The sequence below is a fragment of the Mobula hypostoma genome, chromosome 11, assembly GCF_963921235.1.
Source record: "Mobula hypostoma chromosome 11, sMobHyp1.1, whole genome shotgun sequence".
NCBI lineage: Eukaryota > Metazoa > Chordata > Chondrichthyes > Myliobatiformes > Myliobatidae > Mobula > Mobula hypostoma.
This window is the reverse complement of record NC_086107.1, coordinates 113481050-113498147: the sequence shown is the minus strand read 5'-3', so window position 1 is coordinate 113498147 and position 17098 is coordinate 113481050. Positions and strand designations below refer to the sequence as shown.

At 47.8% G+C, this 17098-nt stretch overlaps 1 protein-coding gene across 3 annotated transcripts in view; it reads left to right on the top strand.

Moving 5' to 3' along the window:
- LOC134354133 (interleukin-2 receptor subunit beta-like) overlaps positions 1-17098 on the top strand; it is a 91249-nt gene that overhangs the window by 43050 nt on the left and 31101 nt on the right. For all 3 annotated transcript variants that reach the window (XM_063062932.1, XM_063062933.1, XM_063062934.1), the window contains one exon: positions 6833-7002. In XM_063062932.1, coding sequence (XP_062919002.1) covers positions 6833-7002 — 170 coding nt within the window. The remainder of the gene's footprint in view (positions 1-6832; positions 7003-17098) is intronic.

Sequence of the window (17098 nt, the reverse complement as noted above, 5' to 3'; positions counted from 1 at the left end):
TTGAATGGTTTTATGGTCTGGTGGTCTGATGGTCTGATGGTTTAATGGTCTAATGATCTGATGGTCTGATGGTCTAATAGTCTTATGGTCTTATGGTCTGATGGTTGAATGGTTTTATGGTCTGGTGGTCTGATGGTCTGATGGTCTGGTGGTCTGATGGTCTGATGGTTTAATGGTCTAATGGTCTTATGGTCTGATGGTTTAATGGTCTGGTGGTCTGATGGTCTGATGGTCTGGTGGTCTGATGGTCTGATGGTCTGATGGCCTGATGGTCTGGTGGTCTGATGGTCTGATGGTTTAATGGTCTAATGGTCTGATTGTCTGGTGGTCTGATGGTCTGATGGTCTGATGGTCTGATGGTCTGATGGTTTAATGGTCCATTTCTAATCCTATGTCTGATGTTCTTACGGATCCAGTCACTGTTCCCTCTACACTGCATGGGTGCATGGTTTCTCTGTAACTGAAATGTGCCCACGCATATAGCCTTTGTTGCCCCACAGCTTGGAAAAAGACAGACAAGAAAAGGTTTACAAAGCGTGAGAGATTTTCAGGCCGTGAAAACATGAAAGATTTTCATGTCGCACAGTTTTCAGGCCATGTAAACATTTCCTGCTCAGAGCAATGATTGGTCTATGCAGCTATAAAAAAAAATTCGACAGCGTTGGTCAGTCTATCCGCAGAACTGTTTGTGTTGTTCACTGGCCAGTAAATGTAAATGTCTGCTCCCCTGTTCCTACCAGCGTCAGCTGCTATACCCAACTTTCACTCTCCCACCACCATTTCCCAGGCAACCTCAGGTTTAGTCATTGATTCTGCTTTAAATGTATCCAGATTGTGTGTGAGTGTGTGTGTGTGTGTGTGAGTGTGTGTGTGTGTGTGTGTGTGTGTGTGTGTGTGTGGTATGTGTGTGTGTGTATGTGTCTGTGTGTGTGTGTGTATGTGTGTGTGTGTGTGTGAGTGTGTGTGTGTGTGTATGTGTGTGTGTGTGTGTGTGTATGTGTGTGTGTGTATGTGTGTGTGAGTGTGTGTGTGTGTGAGTGTGTGTGTGTTTGTGTGTGTGTGTGAGTGTGTGTGTGTGTGAGTGTGTGTGTGTGTTTGTGTGTGTGTGTGAGTGTGTGTGTGTGTGTGTGTGTGTGTGGGGTGGGGGGCAGGAGGACAACATTGAATCTGTCTTGCAGGGTGTGAGGAATAGGCAGATACAGTGGAAAATATCTGAGAGACATGAAGTTATCATTGGGGTACAGAGACTGGCCTATGACATCATTAACACCTTCAGGAGATGCCCTCAGCCCTTCCCAACTGGAGAAAGTTCATCAAAGTTGCTGGTGAACGCAGCAGGCCAGGCAGCATCTCTAGGAAGAGGTACAGTCAACGTTTCAGGCCGAGACCCTTCGTCAGGACTGAAGAGGTACGTCAACTGTACCTCTTCCTAGAGATGCTGCCTGGCCTGCTGCGTTCACCAGCAACTTTGATGTGTGTTGCTTGAATTTCCAGCATCTGCAGAATTCCTCGTGTTGGAGAAAGTTCAATAGGATTGGCACACGGGCCAATTGAAACCACTTTTGAGGGGATGTGGGTAATGGTAGGCTTCTCCCAATGGCCATACAGATTTCCTCTACACCCGCTGAACATTTGCGAGGAATCCGGAGCACAAGGCATTCGGGCCCCATATCTAAGAAAGGTTGTGCTGGTATTGGAGGGTGTCCAGAGGAGGTTTACAAGAATAATCCTGGGGCTAAAAGTGTTAACAAATGAGGGGTATTGAGGTCTGTAGGTGCTCAGAAAGATGAGCGGGGGAATCTCATTGAAACTTATCAAATATTGAAAGGCCTATGGTGGATTTGGAGGCGGCTTCCAATAGTGGGAGAGTCTAGGACCAGAGGACACAGAATACAAGGACATCCCCTTTAGGACAGAGATGAGGAGGAAGTTCTTTAGCCAGAGGGTGGTGAATTTGTGGAATTCATTGGCACAGACGGCTGTGGAGGCCAAGTCATTGGGTATATTTAAAGCGAAGGTAGATAGGTTCTTGGTTATTTAGGGCGAGAAAGGTTATGGGGAGAAGGCAGGAGAATGGGATTGAGAGCCATGATGAAATGGCAGGGCAGATTGGATGGGCCGAATGGCCTAATTCTGCTCTGTTGTCTTATAGTAGGTTAATTTGCTACTGAGTGTGCTTCTTGTTCTGTGGCTGTCTGTAAGCAAACAAATGTCAAGGTTGTATAATTTATACATACTTTGATAATAAATGTACTTTGAACTTTGAACTTTGATCTGAGTGAGTGGGTGAATGGGAGATTCCAAGCTGAGCTGAGGGGAATGGTGGAAAGAATAAAGTGAGATTACTGTAACAGGGTGTCTAATGGTCATGTGCATTCAGTAGACCATAGTGTAAAATAACAGGACAAGGCTTTGCCGCTGTGCTACTGACCCTTCTCCCCGCTAGCCTTCAGGTCACCTTTGGGAAGATGTAGCCCCCCACCCCGATCAGGGTCACAAGAAACCATGGGAGCAGCTGGTGCATATCACAAATCCTGGTTATGGGACCACTGACACCAGGCAAACAGGCCCTCTAAAGAGTATTGATAATGGCTGGGGTCTTCTGTCTTGTAAAGGCACCGTCCAGAAGAAGGCAATGGCAAACTACTTCTGTAGAAAAATCTGCCAAGAATAACCATAGTCTTGGAAAGAGCAATGATTGTCCACGTCATAAGACACAGCACACAAGAAAAAATGAACAAATCCACCCCAGGCATTCTCTCTTCTACCCTCTCCCTTCAGGCAGAAGATAAAAAAGTCTGAATGCACATCCCACCAGGCGCAAGGGTAGCTTCTACTGTTGCAAGACTATTAAATCAATCCCTAGGAGGATAAATTGGACTCTAAACCTTTCACAATCTACCTCGTTTTGATCTTATGATCAATGCTTATATTTTGTATTTTAAAGTATAGATTTCTGACTGAGCAACCTTGCAACAATAATTTCCTTCAGGATAAATAAAGTATGTCATCTTATCTTGCACCTTATTGCTTACTTGTTCTGCACTTTCTCTGTAATTGTTACACTTTATTCTATATTCTGTTGTTGTCTTTCTTGCGCTACCTCAATCCATCGTACAGGCATGGACAGAGTGGATGTGGCAAAGTTGTTTCCCGTGATGGGGGAGTCTAGTACGAGAGGGCATGACTTGAGGATTGAAGGGCGCCCATTCAGAACAGAAATGTGAAGAAATTTTTTTAGCCAGAGGGTGGTGATCTATGGAATTTGTTGCCACGTGCAGCAGTGGAGGCCAAGTTATTGGGTGTATTTAAGGCAGAGATTGATAGGTATCTGAGTAGCCAGGGCATCAAAGGTTATGGTGAGAAGGCGGGGGAGTGGGACTAAATGGGAGAATGGATCAGCTCATGATAAAATGGCGGAGCAGACTCGATGGGCCGAATGGCCGACTTCTGCTCCTTTGTCTTATGATCTCAAAACATTGTATCATTTCTTAATGCATGCATTACTAAATGACAATAAAAGAGGACTGCATGTCCTCATAATCTAATCTAATCTCATCTGTGTGTAAAGCTTTTCACATTATCTCAATACACTTGACACTGATAAACTAATTCCCAATCCATTCAAATTGCAAGACTCGTGCTAACGTCGGCTTTTCAATCTAATAGTTCATTCACAATTTAAACTGGGTGTTGTTAGATTCTGGTGCCTACATCCAAGGTTCTTTTATAAATCAGAAACGAGGCACAAAAGCTGTTGCTTCACGATTATTTTATTAAGAGTTGATGGAACAGAGGAAAATAATAGGAGTCTACTAGTTCAGCGTTCAAAGTAAGTTTATTATCAAAGTACATACACGTCACCATATACAACCCTGAGATTCGTTTTCTTGTGGGCATTCTCTGTAAATCTAAGAATCATAACAGAATCAATGAAAGACCACACCCAACAAGACGGACAAACAACCAATGTGCAAATGACAACAAATGTGTAAATACAAAAGAGAAAGAAATCAGTAAGGAAGCAATAAATATCGAGAACATGGTATGGAGAAGAGAGAGAAACTAAAGATAGTGCCTAGCATAAAACAGTTACTTTTATACCGCCGAGTTAAGGAAAAATTCCATTCAAATCTATAGATAAGAACTAACCAATAAGAAAGCACTTATTCAATACTGCAGTGAAAGTTAACCAATGAGAAAGCACTTATTTAAATAATCCATCAAAGAAACTTGTAGAGATTTCCAGTATTATACTTTGTATAGCCTTTAGAACAGGGGTTCCCAACCTGGGGTACTCAGGCCCCTCGGTTAATGGTAAGGCTCCATGGCATAAAAAAAGTGGGAGCCCTGTACTAGAGGCATATTAAACTGTTACACATAGAACATAGAACATAGAATAGTACAGCACAGTACAGGCCCTTTGGCCCACAATGTTGTGACAACCCTCAAACCCTGCCTCCCATATAAGCCCCCACCTTAAATCCCTCCATATACCTGTCTAGTAGTCTCTAAAACTTCACTAGTGTATCTGCCTCCACCACTGACTCTGGCAGTGCATCCCACGCACCAACCACTCCCTGAGTAAAAAATCTTCCTCTAATATCCCCCTTGAACTTCCCACCCCTTAAAGCCATGTCCTCTTGTATTGAGCAGTGGTGCCCTGGGGAAGAGGTGCCGGCTATCCACTCTATCTATTCCTCTTATTATCTTGTACACCTCTATCATGTCTCCTCTCATCCTCCTTCTCTCCAAAGAGTAAAGCCCTAGCTCCCTTAATCTCTGATCATAATGCATACTTTCTAAACCAGGCAGCATCCTGGTAAATTTTCTCTGTACCTTTTCCAATGCTTCCACATCCTTCCTATAGTGAGGTGACCAGAACTGGACACAGTACTCCAAGTGTGGCCTAACCAGAGTTTTATAGAGCTGCATCATTACATTGCGACTCTTAAACTCTATCCCTCGACTTATGAAAGCTAACACCCCATAAACTTTCTTAACTACCCTAACTACGTACAAGAACTATTTAAAATACAAATATAATTAATTGTTAAACTGCAAAGGAAATAATAATTAAACAGTCTAATCTAAGAATTAAGTAGTCGTGTTAAGAGATGCTCAGACCTGTTGCCTTGATCATTTAACCCATGCCTCCTGATTACTAATTCAGTAACAGGAGAAACCCCACTAGATTTCTCCTCACCCTGCACTATCACTGGGTCTGTCTCCTGGAACGGCATCCCCAGCACCGCGGGGGGCACCTCCCACAGCAGGACTGCTGCCGTTCAAAAAGGCTGATCACCGCCACCTTCTCAAGGCGTTTACCAACTGGCAGTGAAGCAGTTAGCCTAACGGCGATACAGTGCCAACCATGAGATCGGGGTTCAATTCCCTCTGCTATCTATAAAGAGTTTGTACGTCCTCCCTGTGACTGTGTGCGTGCTCTGGTTTCCTCCCACAAGCCAAAGACGAGGGGTGATAGGCAGATGGAGGAGGGAAGAGCATTCCTGTTTACACCAAGCACAAGAGATGCTGCAGATGCTTGGAAATCTAGAGCAACACACACACACAAAGTGCTGGAGGAACTCAGCAAGTCAGGCAGCGTCTGTGGAGGGGAATGAAGGGTCTTGGCCCAAAGTGTCAACTTCAATATGAGTTTGAGGAGAATTAGTCTGCCACCAAAGACACTCACAAATTTCTACACCTATAAAATTGTAGCCGTTTTAGGCCCCTTACCTAAGAAAAAAATGAGCTTGCATTGGACAGGGTCCAGAGGAGGTTCATGAGAATGATTCTGGGAGTGACAGGGTTTCCGAATTATAGGAAAGATGTCAATGAAATTGAGAGAGTACAGAGGAGGTTTACTAAAATGTTGCCTGGGTTTCATCTCCTAAGTTACAGAGAAAGGTTGAACAAGTTAGGTCTTTATTCTTTGGAGCGTAGAAGGTTGAGGGGGGACTTGATAGAGGTGTTTAAAATTATGAGGGGGATATATAGAGTTGACGTAGATAGGCTTTTTCCATTGAGAGTGGGGGAGATTCAAACAAGAGGACATGAGTTGAGAGTTAAAGGGCAAAAGTTTAGGTTTGAGGGTTGGCACAACATTGTGGGCTGAAGGGCCTGTACTGTGCTGTACTATTCTATGTTCTATGTTCTATGTTTAGGGATAACATGAGGGGGAACTTCTTTACTGTGAGAGTGGTGGCTGTGTGGAACGAGCTTCCAGCAGAAGTGGTTGAGGCAGGTTCGATGTTGTCGTTTAAAGTTAAATTGGATAGATATATGGACAGGAAGGGAATGGAGGGTTATGGGCTGAGTGCAGGTCAGTGGGACTAGGTGAGAGTAGGAGTTCGGCACAGACTAGAAGGGCCGACATGGCCTGTTTCTGTGCCGTAATTGTTATATGGTTTATATCATTATATGGTTTATAAGGGTTGACATATTAGGAGTATATGATGGCTCTGGGCCTGTACTTGCTGGAGTTTAGAAGAATGAGGGGGGCATCTCACTGAGTCCTATTGAATATTGAAAGGCCTAGATAGAATGGATGTAGAGAGGATGTTTCCTATAGTGGGGAAGCCTTGGGCTAGAGTACACAGCCTCTCAATAGGGGAATGTCCTTTTAGAATAGAAATTAGGAGAAATGTATTTAGCCAGAGAGTGGTGAATCTGTGGAATTCATTGCCACAGATGGTTGTGGAGGCCAGGTCATTGGCCTAATTCCACTCCAATGTCATATGATCTTATGATAATCTAAAGGCATGACTCATGTCAAGAGGGCTCTTTTAGCTCCTGATTCTCATGCTGTTCTGCTTTCTGTGTCTTAAAGGAAAGGTTTCCCGAAAAACTGCAGCCCGGAAAATGCGCAGGAGAAGAGCTGCACGATTACCTTTAAGTACTTCGCTGCGGCTCAGAAATTCAACATCACACTGCTGTGCAACAGGGACGGATCGAAGATCGAAGCTGCGAAGATTCACGCCTTCGTTCCTAAGTATAATAGTAAGTGGAAGGCAGCCAGTTGAGCAGCATCAGAATCGGGTTCATTATCACTGACGTATGGTGTGAAACTTGCTTTGTGGCAACAGTACAGCACAATGTATTTAAAAATGACTATAGGTTACAATAAGAAATATAAGACTATAATACATAGCAACCAAATTAGGCCATTCAGCCCATCGAGTCTGCTTTGTCATTTCTACCATTCCATCATGGCTGATTTATTATCCCTCTCAACCCCATTCTTCTGTCTTCTCCTCGTAACCTTTGACACCCTGACTAACTAGGAACCTATCAACCTCTGTTTTAAATATATCCAAATGACTTGGCCTCCACAGCCGTCCAGCTAAAGAAATCCTTCCTCATCTCTGTTCTAAAGGGGCATCTTTGTATTTTGAGGCTGTGCCCGCTGGTCCTAGACTACCCCATTATAGGAAACTTCCTCTCCACATCCACTCTATCTGGGTCCTCTGGTCCTAGACTCCTCCACTACAGGAAACATCCTCTCCACATCCACTCTATCTGTGTCCTCTGGTCCTTGACTCCCCCACTATAGGAAACATTCTCTCCACATCCACTCTACCTGTGCCCACTGGTCCTAGACTCCCCCACTACAGGAAACATCCTCTCTACATCCACTCTATCTGTGTCCTCTGGTCCTAGACTCCCCCCACTATAGGAAACATCCTCTCCACATCCACTCTATCTGTGTCCTCTGGTCCTAGACTCCCCCACTATAGGAAACATGATCTCCACATCCACTCTATCTGTGTGCTCTGGTCCTAGACTCACCCACAATAGGAAACATGATCTCCACATCCACTCCATCTGTGCCTACTGGTCCTAGACTCCCCCACTACAGGAAATATCCTCTCCACATCCAGTCTATCTGTGTCCTCTGGTCCTAGACTCCCCCCACTATAGGAAACATCCTCTCCACATCCACTCTATCTGTGCCCACTGCTCCTAGACTCCCCCACTACAGGAAACATCCTCTCCACATCCACTCTATCTGTGTCCTCTGGTCCAAGACTCCCCCACTAGAGGAAACGTCCTCTCCACATCCACTCTACCTGTACCCACTGGTCCTAGACTCCCCACTACAGGAAACATCCTCTCCACATCAACTCTATCTGTGTCCTCTGGTCCTAGACTCCCCCCACTATAGGAAACATCCTCTCTACATCCACTCTATCTGTGTCCTCTGGTCCTAGACTCCCCATTATAGGAAACAACCTCTCCACATCCACTCTATCGGTACCTTCTGGCCTAGACTCCCCCACTATAGGAAACATCCTCTCCACATCCACTCTATCTGTGCCCACTGGTCCTAGAATCCCCTACTACAGGAAACATCCTCTCCACATCCACTCTATCTGTGTCCTCTGGTCCTAGACTCCCCCACTATAGGAAACGTCCTCTCCACACCCACTCTATCTGTCCCCTCTGGTCCTAGACTCCCCCACGACAGGAAACATCCTCTCCGCATCCACTCTATCTGTGCCCTCCGGTCCTAGACTCCCCAACTACAGGAAACATCCTCTCCACATCCACTCTATCTGTGTCCTCTGGTCCTAAACTCCCCTCTATCGGAAACATCCTCTCCACATCCACTCTATCTGTGCCCTCTGGTCCTAGACACCCCCACTATAGGAAACATCCTCTCCACATCCACTCTATCTGTGTCCTCTGGTCCTAGACACTCCCACTATAGGAAACATCCTCTCCACATCCACTCTATCTGTGTCCTCTGGTCCTAGACTCCCCCCACTATAGGAAACATCCTCTCCACATCCACTCTATCTGTGCCCACTGCTCCTAGACTCCCCCACTACAGGAAACATCCTCTCCACATCCACTCTATCTGTGTCCTCTGGTCCAAGACTCCCCCACTAGAGGAAACGTCCTCTCCACATCCACTCTACCTGTACCCACTGGTCCTAGACTCCCCACTACAGGAAACATCCTCTCCACATCAACTCTATCTGTGTCCTCTGGTCCTAGACTCCCCCCACTATAGGAAACATCCTCTCTACATCCACTCTATCTGTGTCCTCTGGTCCTAGACTCCCCATTATAGGAAACAACCTCTCCACATCCACTCTATCGGTACCTTCTGGCCTAGACTCCCCCACTATAGGAAACATCCTCTCCACATCCACTCTATCTGTGCCCACTGGTCCTAGAATCCCCTACTACAGGAAACATCCTCTCCACATCCACTCTATCTGTGTCCTCTGGTCCTAGACTCCCCCACTATAGGAAACGTCCTCTCCACACCCACTCTATCTGTCCCCTCTGGTCCTAGACTCCCCCACGACAGGAAACATCCTCTCCATATCCACTCTATCTGTGTCCTCTGGTCCTAGACTCCCCCACTATAGAAAACATCCTCTCCACATCCACTCTACCTGTGCCCACTGGTTCTAGACTCCCCCACTACAGGAAACATCCTCTCCACATCCACTCTATCTGTGTCCTCTGGGCCTAGACTCCCCCCACTATAGGAAACATCCTCTCCACATCCACTCATATCTGTGTCCTCTGGTCCTAGACTCCGCCACCAGAGGAAACATCCTCTCCACATCCACTCTATCTGTACCCTCTGGTCCTAGACTCCCCCCACTATAGGAAACATCCTCTCCACCTCCACTCTATCTGTGCCCTCTGGTCCTAGACATCCCCACTATAGGAAACATCCTCTCCACATCCACTCTATCGGTACCCTCTGGTCCTAGAATCCCCCCACTATGGGAAACATCCTCTCCGCATCCACTCTATCTGTGCCCTCCGGTCCTAGACTCCCCAACTACAGGAAACATCCTCTCCACATCCACTCTATCTGTGTCCTCTGGTCCTAGACTCCCCCACTATAGGAAATATCCTCTCCACATCCCCTCTACCTGTGCCCACTGGTCCTAGACTCCCCCACTACAGGAAACATCCTCTCCACATCCACTCTATCTATGTCCTCTGGTCCAAGACTCCCCCCACTATAGGAAACATCCTCTCCACATCCACTCATATCTGTGTTCTCTGGTCCTAGACTCCCCCACCAGAGGAAACATCCTCTCCACTTCCACTCTATCTGTACCCTCTGGTCCTAGACTCCCCCCACTATAGGAAACATCCTCTCTACATCCACTCTATCTGTGTCCTCTGGTCCTAGACTCCCCCACTATAGGAAACATCCTCTCCACATCCACTCTACCTGTGCCCTCTGGTCCTAGACTCCCCCACTACAGGAAACATCCTCTCCACATCCACTCTATCTGTGTCCTCTGGTCCTAGACTCCCCCCACTATAGGAAACATCCTCTCCACATCCACTCATATCTGTGTCCTCTGGTCCTAGACTCCCCCACCAGAGGAAACATCCTCTCCACATCCACTCTATCTGTACCCTCTGGTCCTAGACTCCCCCCACTATAGGAAACATCCTCTCTACATCCACTCTATCTGTGTCCTCTGGTCCTAGACTCCCCATTATAGGAAACATCCTCTCCACATCCACTCTATCGGTACCTTCTGGTCCTAGACTCCCCCAGTATAGGAAACATCCTCTCCACATCCACTCTATCTGTGTCCTCTGGTCCTAGACTCCCCTGTATAGGAAACATCCTCTCCACATCCACTCTATCGGTACCCTCTGATCCTAGAATCCCCCCACTATGGGAAACATCCGCTCCGCATCCACTCTATCTGTGCCCTCCGGTCCTAGACTCCCCCCACTACAGGAAACATCCTCTCCACATCCACTCTATCTGTGCCCTCTGGTCCTAGACACCCCCACTACAGGAAACATCCTCTCCACACCCACTCTATCTGTGCCCTCTGGTCCTAGACTCCCCCACTATAGGAAACATCCTCTCCACATCCACTCTATCTGTGTCCTCTGGTCCTGGACTCCCCTACTATAGGAAACATCCTCTCCACATCCACTCTATCTTTGCCCACTGGTCCCAGACTCCCCCACTACAGGAAACATCCTCTCCACATCCACTCTATCTGTGTCCTCTGGTCCTAGACTCCCCCACTATAGGAAACATCCTCTCCACATCCACTCTACCTGTGCCCACTGGTCCTAGACTCCCCCACTACAGGAAACATCCTCTCCACATCCACTCTATCTGTGTCCTCTGGTCCTAGACTCCCCCCAGTATAGGAAACATCCTCTCCACATCCACTCATATCTGTGTCCTCTGGTCCTAGACTCCCCCACCAGAGGAAACATCCTCTCCACATCCACTCTATCTGTACCCTCTGGTCCTAGACTCCCCCCACTATAGGAAACATCCTCTCTACATCCACTCTATCTGTGTCCTCTGGTCCTAGACTCCCCATTATAGGAAACATCCTCTCCACATCCACTCTATTGGTACCTTCTGGTCCTAGACTCCCCCACTATAGGAAACATCCTCTCCACATCCACTCTATCTGTGTCCTCTGGTCCTAGACTCCCCTGTATAGGAAACATCCTCTCCACATCCACTCTATCGGTACCCTCTGGTCCTAGAATCCCCCCACAATGGGAAACATCCTCTCCACATCCACTCTATCTGTGCCCTCCGGTCCTAGACTCCCCAACTACAGGAAACATCCTCTCCACATCCACTCTATCTGTGCCCTCTGGTCCTAGACACACCCACTATAGGAAACATCCTCTCCAAACCCACTCTATCTGTGCCCTCTGGTCCTAGAGTCCCCCACTATAGGAAACATCCTCTCCACATCCACTCTATCTGTACCCTCTGGTCCTAGACTCCCCCCACTATAGGAAACATCCTCTCTACATCCACTCTATCTGTGTCCTCTGGTCCTAGACTCCCCATTATAGGAAACATCCTCTCCACATCCACTCTATCGGTACCTTCTGGTCCTAGACTACCCCACTATAGGAAACATCCTCTCCAAACCCACTCTATCTGTGCCCTCTGGTCCTAGAGTCCCCCACTATAGGAAACATCCTCTCCACATCCACTCTATCTGTACCCTCTGGTCCTAGACTCCCCCCACTATAGGAAACATCCTCTCTACATCCACTCTATCTGTGTCCTCTGGTCCTAGACTCCCCATTATAGGAAACATCCTCTCCACATCCACTCTATCGGTACCTTCTGGTCCTAGACTACCCCACTATAGGAAACATCCTCTCCACATCCACTCTATCTGTGTCCTCTGGTCCTAGACTCCCCTGTATAGGAAACATCCTCTCCACATCCACTCTATCGGTACCCTCTGGTCCTAGAATCCCCCCACAATGGGAAACATCCTCTCCGCATCCACTCTATCTGTGCCCTCCGGTCCTAGACTCCCCAACTACAGGAAACATCCTCTCCACATCCACTCTATCTGTGTCCTCTGGTCCTAGACTCCCCCCACTATAGGAAACATCCTCTCCACATCCACTCTATCTGTGCCCACTGCTCCTAGACTCCCCCACTACAGGAAACATCCTCTCCACATCCACTCTATCTGTGTCCTCTGGTCCTAGACTCCCCCACTAGAGGAAACGTCCTCTCCACATCCACTCTACCTGTACCCACTGGTCCTAGACTCCCCACTACAGGAAACATCCTCTCCACATCAACTCTATCTGTGTCCTCTGGTCCTAGACTCCCCCCACTATAGGAAACATCCTCTCTACATCCACTCTATCTGTGTCCTCTGGTCCTAGACTCCCCATTATAGGAAACAACCTCTCCACATCCACTCTATCGGTACCTTCTGGCCTAGACTCCCCCACTATAGGAAACATCCTCTCCACATCCACTCTATCTGTGCCCACTGGTCCTAGAATCCCCTACTACAGGAAACATCCTCTCCACATCCACTCTATCTGTGTCCTCTGGTCCTAGACTCCCCCACTATAGGAAACGTCCTCTCCACACCCACTCTATCTGTCCCCTCTGGTCCTAGACTCCCCCACGACAGGAAACATCCTCTCCATATCCACTCTATCTGTGTCCTCTGGTCCTAGACTCCCCCACTATAGAAAACATCCTCTCCACATCCACTCTACCTGTGCCCACTGGTTCTAGACTCCCCCACTACAGGAAACATCCTCTCCACATCCACTCTATCTGTGTCCTCTGGTCCTAGACTCCCCCCAGTATAGGAAACATCCTCTCCACATCCACTCATATCTGTGTCCTCTGGTCCTAGACTCCCCCACCAGAGGAAACATCCTCTCCACATCCACTCTATCTGTACCCTCTGGTCCTAGACTCCCCCCACTATAGGAAACATCCTCTCTACATCCACTCTATCTGTGTCCTCTGGTCCTAGACTCCCCCAGTATAGGAAACATCCTCTCCACATCCACTCTATCTGTGTCCTCTGGTCCTAGACTCCCCTGTATAGGAAACATCCTCTCCACATCCACTCTATCGGTACCCTCTGATCCTAGAATCCCCCCACTATGGGAAACATCCTCTCCGCATCCACTCTATCTGTGCCCTCCGGTCCTAGACTCCCCCCACTACAGGAAACATCCTCTCCACATCCACTCTATCTGTGCCCTCTGGTCCTAGACACCCCCACTACAGGAAACATCCTCTCCACACCCACTCTATCTGTGCCCTCTGGTCCTAGACTCCCCCACTATAGAAAACATCCTCTCCACATCCACTCTATCTGTGTCCTCTGGTCCTAGACTCCCCTACTATAGGAAACATCCTCTCCACATCCACTCTATCTTTGCCCACTGGTCCCAGACTCCCCCACTACAGGAAACATCCTCTCCACATCCACTCTATCTGTGTCCTCTGGTCCTAGACTCCCCCACTATAGGAAACATCCTCTCCACATCCACTCTACCTGTGCCCACTGGTCCTAGACTCCCCCACTACAGGAAACATCCTCTCCACATCCACTCTATCTGTGTCCTCTGGTCCTAGACTCCCCCCACTATAGGAAACATCCTCTCCACATCCACTCATATCTGCGTCCTCTGGTCCTAGACTCCCCCACCAGAGGAAACATCCTCTCCACATCCACTCTATCTGTACCCTCTGGTCCTAGACTCCCCCCACTATAGGAAACATCCTCTCTACATCCACTCTATCTGTGTCCTCTGGTCCTAGACTCCCCATTATAGGAAACATCCTCTCCACATCCACTCTATCGGTACCTTCTGGTCCTAGACTCCCCCACTATAGGAAACATGCTCTCCACATCCACTCTATCTGTGTCCTCTGGTCCTAGACTCCCCTGTATAGGAAACATCCTCTCCACATCCACTCTATCGGTACCCTCTGGTCCTAGAATCCCCCCACAATGGGAAACATCCTCTCCGCATCCACTCTATCTGTGCCCTCCAGTCCTAGACTCCCCAACTACAGGAAACATCCTCTCCACATCCACTCTATCTGTGCCCTCTGGTCCTAGAGTCCCCCACTATAGGAAACATCCTCTCCACATCCACTCTATCTGTACCCTCTGGTCCTAGACTCCCCCCACTATAGGAAACATCCTCTCTACATCCACTCTATCTGTGTCCTCTGGTCCTAGACTCCCCATTATAGGAAACATCCTCTCCACATCCACTCTATCGGTACCTTCTGGTCCTAGACTACCCCACTATAGGAAACATCCTCTCCACATCCACTCTATCTGTGTCCTCTGGTCCTAGACTCCCCTGTATAGGAAACATCCTCTCCACATCCACTCTATCGGTACCCTCTGGTCCTAGAATCCCCCCACAATGGGAAACATCCTCTCCGCATCCACTCTATCTGTGCCCTCCGGTCCTAGACTCCCCAACTACAGGAAACATCCTCTCCACATCCACTCTATCTGTGTCCTCTGGTCCTAGACTCCCCCACCAGAGGAAACGTCCTCTCCACATCCACTCTATCTGTGCCCTCTGGTCCTAGACACCCCCACTATAGGAAACATCCTCTCCACATCCACTCTATCTGTGCCCTCTGGTCCTAGACATCCCCACTATAGGAAACATCCTCTCCACATCCACTCTATCTGTGTCCTCTGGTCCTAGACTCCCCCACTATAGGAAACATCCTCTCCACATCCACTCTATCTGTGCCCTCTGGTCCTAAACTCCCCCCACTATAGGAAACATCCTCTCCACATCCACTCTATCTGTGTCCTCTGGTCCTAGACTCCCCCACTATAGGAAACATCCTCTCCACATCCATTCCGTCTGTGCCCTCTGGTCCTAGACACCCCCACTACAGGAAACATCCTCTCCACACCCACTCTATCTGTGTCCTCTGGTCCTAGACTCCCCCACTATAGGAAACATCCTCTCCACATGCACTCTATCTGTGCCCTCTGGTCCTAGACTCCCACCACTGTAGGGAACATCTTCTCCACATCCACTCCATCTGTACCCTCTGGTTCTAGACTCCCACCACTATAGGAAACATCCTGTCCACACCCACTCTATCTGTGTCCTCTGGTCCTAGACTCCCGTCACTGTAGGGAACATCCTCTCCACACCCACTCTATGTAGGTCCTTCAATATTCGACAGGTTTCAGTGAGACTTTTCCCCCCCCCACCCCCCCCCACCATTATTCTAAACTTCAGTGAGTACAGGCCCAGAACCATCAAATGCTCCTCATGTGTTAATCCTCTCATTCTTCTTCTCTTTCTTCTTCTCCGTCTTGGTTACGGCGGTTGGCACCCTTTCATTGCTGGAGTCATTCTCAGGAATCTCCCCTGGATCCTCTCCATTGATAAAGGGCCCAAATCTGCTCGTGGTCCTGCAGATTTAGTGCCTTGCAAAGGTCTGCAGAACATATATATGGCTTGGCTGCCTCAGACTTTTGCACAGTACTGTATTTGTCAACGTGAAGTTTGTAAATCTGGCAGTAGCAAAGGATGTTGAGAATAGCAAGGGTGGAGTGCCAGGGGAGGGGTGTGGGACAGGTGGCAGAGAAGGAGTGCCAGGGACATTGGGTGGCATGGGTGCAGTCACACTCAGCCCTGAGACACCAGCCAAGGTCATTTGATTCCAAACAATTGGTTTATTGATCATTACAGAATGTCTCTCTGCTGCTTCCCGCTCTCTCCCCTTTTCCTTAACCATGATTCCCCTCCCCCACCTCCTTCCCACCCTCAGTCCCACAATAGAGACCCATATCAGAATCAGGTTTATCATCACTCACATATGTCTTGAAATTTGTTTTGTTTGCAGCAGTACAGTGTAATACATAAAATTACTACAGTACAAAAGCCGTAGGTACCCTAGCTTTACAGGTGGCTAAGACTTTTGCACAGTACTGTAGTTACCAGGATTAAGACTAAATGGGCAGCAGCTATGAACAGGCCTGGATTCCTTCTTTTCCCAATCCACAGATTCCAGTGGAAAGTGGGGTGGGAAGGTAGAGAAAGCATCGAATATTCCAACACTCGCAGGCCTTGCTTTCCACTGAGAAATTTTCAGAATCATAATCAGGTTTAACGTCACCGGCATGTCATGAAATTTGTTGCTTATGGCAACAGTACAATGCAATACAAAATAATTAAAAATGATAAACTGCAATAAGTATATATATAAGTGGTGCAGAAAGAGATGGCAGCACTGGGAAGAGGGCATGTGATGGATGCCATCTTTCTGAGGCGTCACCTTTCGATGGTGTCTTCAACGTTGGCTGAGCTTACAACTTCCTGCTGCTTTTTCTGATCCTGCCTAGTGGCCCCTCCGTACCAGACGGCGATGAAAACAATTAGAAAGCTCTCAAGGGTACACCTGTAGAAATTTGCAAGTGCCTTTTGGTGACAAACCAAATCTCCTCAAACTCCTAATGAAGTATAGCCACTGTCCTGCCTTCTTTGTAATGGCATCTTCTGATTGCTGTCTGGGCAGAAACAAGCTGAACCCTTCACTGGCCTGCTGCTAATTCCCCTCCTTGTCTCGATCTTCGATGGGTGTAACTGTTTACCATCTAAAACTCTTTCGAAAGTCTAATACGATTCATTTAACCTTTTATTTCCCGTGGGGGAAAAGCCCTGATTTTCAGAGTGGCGTGTGATGTTCTCTCTGTGGCTCAACCACCATCTGCCACAGCTCTAACTTCACTTCCTTGCTTTTATATTCAGTAGATCTGTGTAAAGAAAAAAATAGAAATGATTC